We start from the raw sequence: 5870 nt of genomic DNA, 5'->3' as shown, positions 1-5870 counted from the left end.
TGACCCTGGCCATAAGTATTTTTGTTTGACAGGAACCCAACATCAAGATGAAATTTCTGAAGCAAGGATACTGAAGGAGAAGATAGAAGTGAGCTGATGAAATTGCAGAAGCCTGAAAAATTTGAAAGATGAGTATATGTGCTTTAGGAGAAGAAAAGGTTCTCCTACAGAGAACTAGAAGAGAACAACTTCCAAAAGAAAAGTTTGGGTAGAAGTTTCCAAAGGTAATTCCATAGTGAGTGTGGGTAGAATTGCCAAGAGAAAGAGAAGAGAAGGATACCATGATGAGAACTTGTTACTGTGGCAAGTGGAAAACTTGCTACATGATGGAGAAGGCTTGTTGCAGCTCACAGGTGGACAAAGAGAGTTCATACGAAGGAAAGGTAAATATGACTATTAATGGTCATGTGATAGGTTCACAGGAAAGTCCAGCACCTTCTTCTCAATCTCATCATCATCGCTCTGGCTTTTCTGGAGTAAGGAGTTGAGGGAGCCATTGGGCATGTATTCATAGACCAACAGTCTTCTGGAGCCCTGGGTGCAAAATCCTCGCAGCCTAACCAAATTTACATGCTGTATAATTCCGATGGTGCTCACCTCCATGCGGAATTGCTTCTCCCCTTGGTTCACACACTCCAACTTCTTAACAGCCACGACAGAACCGTCCGGTAGAGTCCCCTTGAAGACCGAGCCGAAACCTCCACCTCCAATACGCTCAGAAAAATTCTTCGTTGCAATCTGCAGATCTCTGTAAGTGAATGCAGCAAGTGCAGCCGGCGCATATTCTGTTGCAGGCAAACCAGGGCGCCTACAACACCAGAGAAATAGCAGCAGTATGGCTAGAATCGCACCCAGTCCGCCCACCACGCCACCCACTACGCCGGCCAGAGTCACTTTCTTGTCGGCATTATAGAGTCCTGTCAAATCCGAGGCATCTAAGCGTAAAAAGAGAGATATCCCATTGGAGGTATCGTAGATATCTAGCAATTCACCAAACCACATTACACACGTCTGCGAAGTGCCGTTAGCAACGAAGGAGTATGCAGTGCACGAACAATTGCTGAGACAGGCCGCTTGGCACTGCATTTCCCCTCTATATGGAACCCCTTCAGGGGGCGTAGATTTGCCACTCAACTCTACAAATCCATCGGTGATGGTCTCATTTCTGGCGTGGATGCATCGTAATGGCGTTTTCCGAACACATCCGCTCGACCACTGTTGAGACTCCCAAGCATGACTGTTTTTAGGGACAAAGCCAGTCACACAGCTGCAGGACTGGAGATTGTCATTGTTACATGAGCCATAAGCGCCGCACAGGGCATACATCTTGCACTGATCCTTGGGCTGTGCCCAGACCATGCTCCATTTGTTATTTCCCAACATAATGTACACTCGAAGTTGTCCCTCCTCTTCCACGACAAAACGTGTCAGATAGGAGGTGAACTTGGGTTTCACAGAAATAGTGAAATATTTGTACGAACCGTTATCGAAAAAGTTGAAATCGTAGATGTAATTATGCGTCATCTCCGGAATTTCGCTGAAGATTTGGCCATTCCAGACACCGCTTTCCCAGCACTTGATTCGATTCTTCCACAACAAAACGTATTGGTCGGATCCTTTTGGATCCATCTGAATGGAGAAGCGCCCAGGTCTCGGATCCCAAGGGCTCAGCCACGACGTCACAGCCTGGCTCATACTAACCTTCATCCCTGGTAACCATGTATTTCCCGGATGGTCGAAGCTCTGCCAGATGATATCAGCGCTATTCTTCGAACTCAGAACAACCAAGTTACCAGAATCCATTATCATAGCAGAGGAAGGTTTTCTCATGTTTCCTTTCGTGGACCACAGGATTGATCCCCCATAAGACAGGAGGAGACTACCGTCCATTGTGAGATTGAAAACGGCTGAGTTGTTCTGCAGTGGTTGTTCGCTGTTGGCCACCCAAACAATTGTCTGTGGTGAGGCAGTGGCATACCAAATACCCACATACCAATTTTTAACATTGTTGTTGTTGTTGATGAGATTGAAGAATCCCAAAGTAAACTTCCCGCCCTTGGAAACGCGGGTCTCATTGCCCTTCAAAGAGGCCCCTAACACAATGTTGTTTGAAGCGGCGTCAGCGGCGTCACCCTGTTTTATGTGAAGTAGCAAAACGAAGAAGAGAAAAAAACAGGACAGAACCCGCGAGTCTGGGTGTTGCTGTATCATGCAAATTGTAGTAGCCATTATGAAATCAATTAGCTGCTCTGCTGCGACAGCATACACTGAAACAGAACAAGCCACTAGTATTGTGAATCTAATAATCTGTCCAATTTGAACAAATGCATAGGGTGAATGTTAGAGGCTATTCAATTCAAACGAGTCAGTCAATACCGTATATTGGAGTAGGCCTTCAATTGTCAAGTGACCAATTGAAAAAAACAAGCCACTCGTTAACTTAATCCCGAACTAGAATCCTGTAATATGTCCAATTTGAACAAATGGATAGGGTGAATGTTAGAGGCTATTCAATTCGAACGAGTCAATACGGTATATTGGAGTAGGCCTTCAATTGTCAAGTGACGGGTAATTAAATACACTAATACAGTCTATAACTCGCCTAGAATTGTGAAGTGACCAGTAATTAAATGGACTAATAAAGTTAAACGAGTCAATACGTTATAAGAGTCGCCTGCAAAATTTAAACGAATCAATACGCTATAAGAGTCGTCTGCAAAATTTAAACGAGTCAATACGCTATAAGAGTCGCCTGCAAAATTTAAACGAGTCAAATACGCTATAAGAGTCGCCTGCCAAATTCAAACGAGTCAAATACGCTATAAGAGTCGCCTGCAAAATTTAAACGAGTCAAATACGCTATAAGTGTCGCCTGCAAAATTTAAACCAGTCAAATACGCTATAAGTGTCGCCTGCAATTGTCAGTAACTGATAATTAAATCTACTAAAAAATTTGAACGAGTCTATACGGTATATGCGTCCCCTGCGATTGTCAAGTTATTAATAATTAAATCGACAAATAACTGACGTAGTTTACCTGTTATATTGAAATGTCTCAGAAAATTTTCAGAATAGCCGCCCAAAAAAAACATTTAAACAAAAATGCTGAAAATACGTTTATATTAGTAAAACTTAATTATTAATTATTTATAGCAATCAACTTAATTATTAATTATTTATAGCAATTAAATTAATTATTATTAATTCCTTATAGTAGTCATGTAGTAATTATTATTTACTTATAGCAGAAATTAAAAAAATCGTATTTTAAATAATAATAAAAACTAATATAATATTAATAATTATTTCGTTCGTAGAAACCCTAGGCGCCTTTTTTTAAAAATGACTTTGACCAATTCAAGAAAACAAATTTAAATTTTTGTAAGAAGAACTTAAATTTAAATTAATAATTCCTTAATATTACTTCGGAAATTAATATCAAATCCTTAATACTAATTCTAGAATTAATATGAACTTGTCCCTGCATTAGGAATTTCAACAACCTTTGATGACGGGAATTGGAGAGTTTTGACGGCATTGCCCCATGTCGGGCAATTCCTCTGTCAAATTCCATGCCTTCATGGAAAGCAACGAGCGCAGAAGCATGAATTCTAACAGGGATTTATCGTAGGCTCTGGGAAATTCCATGCCTTCATGGAAAGCAACGAGCGCAGAAGCATGAATTTTAACAGGGATTTATCGTAGGCTCTGGGAATATGGAAATCAGCAATAGCGATATCAATTAGTCGGGATTCGAAGCTCCCGGTTAAAAAAATTTTGGGATAATGAAATTAGGTAGTTTTTATTTATTTATTTAACTACATACTGAATCCATCGGATCGAATTTATGGGAGATCAAAGATCAAATCTCATAGCTGTAACACTAAGAGCATAATCAACCACTTGCAAGTCGAGTATACTAAGTTCCTATAATTTTAACAAGAGCAAACTTACGGGAAAGGGGAATCTACCCCTCTAGCTGCCACTACAATAAGTCATTGTACTCAATGAGATTGAACTTCGGTCTACTTGGACTTAGCCTATGCAAATCGACTGTTTATTTTTTTTTAAGTGGGAAAAATAAAAATGGGGAAAAAGAAAAATGATGAGTTAACGGAATTTTATGTTATTTCAACGGAGATCGTAGCAGTCTATAAGAATCTGGTCTTAATCGGCATCAATTTATAGCACTTTGTCGTTGCATAGGTCTTAGAAAAATGTTTGAGGGACAAAAATGATGATTTTTTTTTTTTATATTTGATTAAAAAAATAATAAAAAAAATATTAGCACAATTACATTTAATTAAATGTGGTTGAGTTTAATTAAAATAGTTAATAATTAAATAATAATCAATAATTAATTAAAAAATATTAAATATTTGATATATAAATTATAAATAATAATAATAATATTAAAAATAAAAATATTATTAATAATAATTATTGATAAATATCTTTTATTAATAATAACAATAATTATTATTTATTAACAAATATTAATTATTAATAATTAAAATATTTATTAATCAATATTATTTATTAATAAATGAATTTTGATTATTATTATTATTATTACTACTACTTATTCTTATTATTATTGATGAATTAATTATTTTAATTAATTGTTTTTATTAAGTAAATAAAAAGTTACATTCTGTATGCTTGAGCAATCCTGATGGCTCATATGATTGTTGTTTTGATCTTCTGTAAGAAACAACATAAAACTCAGTCTTTTTTTGACTGATTGTGGATGATAAAGTATGTCCAGAAACTGCTGAAAAGAAAAGCTAATAGAAACTCTCTGGTCTTTCTCCCTTCAAGAGACTTAGTACAATTAAAACAAAGTATACTTTAGGGTCTCCTTCTGAGAAGGAAAACAACCCCTTACATGACTGTAAATACCACTTTAAACCAGCTGAAAAGTACATAAAAAAGTATAGAGTTTCCTGCATTTGTAGTGCTCAAAAAATTATAGTATAAACAGAAGTTGTATCATTGTGCCCATGAAACTGCAAACAAAAAGAAAGACGTGCTGCGGTCATTGTGGTGGAGCAAAAGGGGGCTGGAAAAAGGTGGATGACTGCCCCTGACTGAGTTCTACTATTGACCAGCTGCCCAAATCTTGTTGTAAACCAGCCTTAGAAAGCTGGTCTGCTTCCTCGTTTTTGTCCCTGTAGATATGGCAGATGGTAAAGCTGTTAAAAGATGACTTTAAAAACATTATTTCTTCTAAAGTAATCTTCAGAATCTGGTTTTGACATGAAGCACTCCCATTAACCCATTTTATGACATTCAAAGAGTCTCCGAAGATTTGAATTGTGAAGATGTTTCTTTGAAGTAACCAGCAAAGAAGAAGGCGCAAGGCAGACAGCTCAGCAAAATTATTTGTGCCAGGTCCTAGCCCTACAGAAGCTTTTAGGGAGTGATCAGGATTCAAATGAATGCACAGTCCTGCTCCAGCCTTGTTATTCTGGGATGCTCCGTCAAAAAAGGCCCATGGAATGCCCTCCTGGATAATAACAGGCTTGTGTTGAATTTGAGGATTTTTTGCTTCAGGGACTGGGATGGCAGAGTAAATGGCTGCACAATTAATGGCTATGGCGGATGTGGGAGTGTCCTTGTCTTGAAACAGGCTTTTGTTTCTCGCTAGCCATACTCCCCAAAAAAAGATAAGAGGTAGATTTCTCATGTTTCCCTCCGGATAGTTCTGCCACCATCTCCTCCAAGCTTCTTCCAAAGGATCTAACCCCCACTGTGCCTTTACATTGAGCAAACTGATTAACTCCTCCCAGATTTTTTTTGAAACTGCACAGGATGTAAAGAGATGACTTATTGATTCCTCTTCTATTTTGCATAATGGGCACCTCCCT

At 38.1% G+C, this 5870-nt stretch overlaps 1 protein-coding gene across 1 annotated transcript; it reads right to left on the bottom strand.

Moving 5' to 3' along the window:
• Positions 1 to 396: 396 nt before the first annotated feature.
• LOC149240170 (G-type lectin S-receptor-like serine/threonine-protein kinase At2g19130) lies at positions 397 to 3648 on the bottom strand. The gene is made up of 2 exons (XM_089370090.1): positions 3504 to 3648; positions 397 to 2267 (listed from the first exon to the last, which is right to left on the bottom strand). The coding sequence occupies exons 1-2, from the start codon at positions 3646 to 3648 to the stop codon at positions 397 to 399; spliced, it is 2016 nt and encodes a 671-aa protein (XP_089226216.1).
• Positions 3649 to 5870: the final 2222 nt, after the last annotated feature.

Source organism: Pinus tabuliformis, chromosome 8, assembly GCF_031772625.1.
Source record: "Pinus tabuliformis cultivar Carrire ecotype Pingquan chromosome 8, CPIR1, whole genome shotgun sequence".
In the NCBI taxonomy this organism is placed as follows: domain Eukaryota; kingdom Viridiplantae; phylum Streptophyta; class Pinopsida; order Pinales; family Pinaceae; genus Pinus; species Pinus tabuliformis.
The sequence above is the reverse complement of the archived record's forward strand: the minus strand, read 5'-3'. Positions and strand labels throughout refer to the sequence as shown.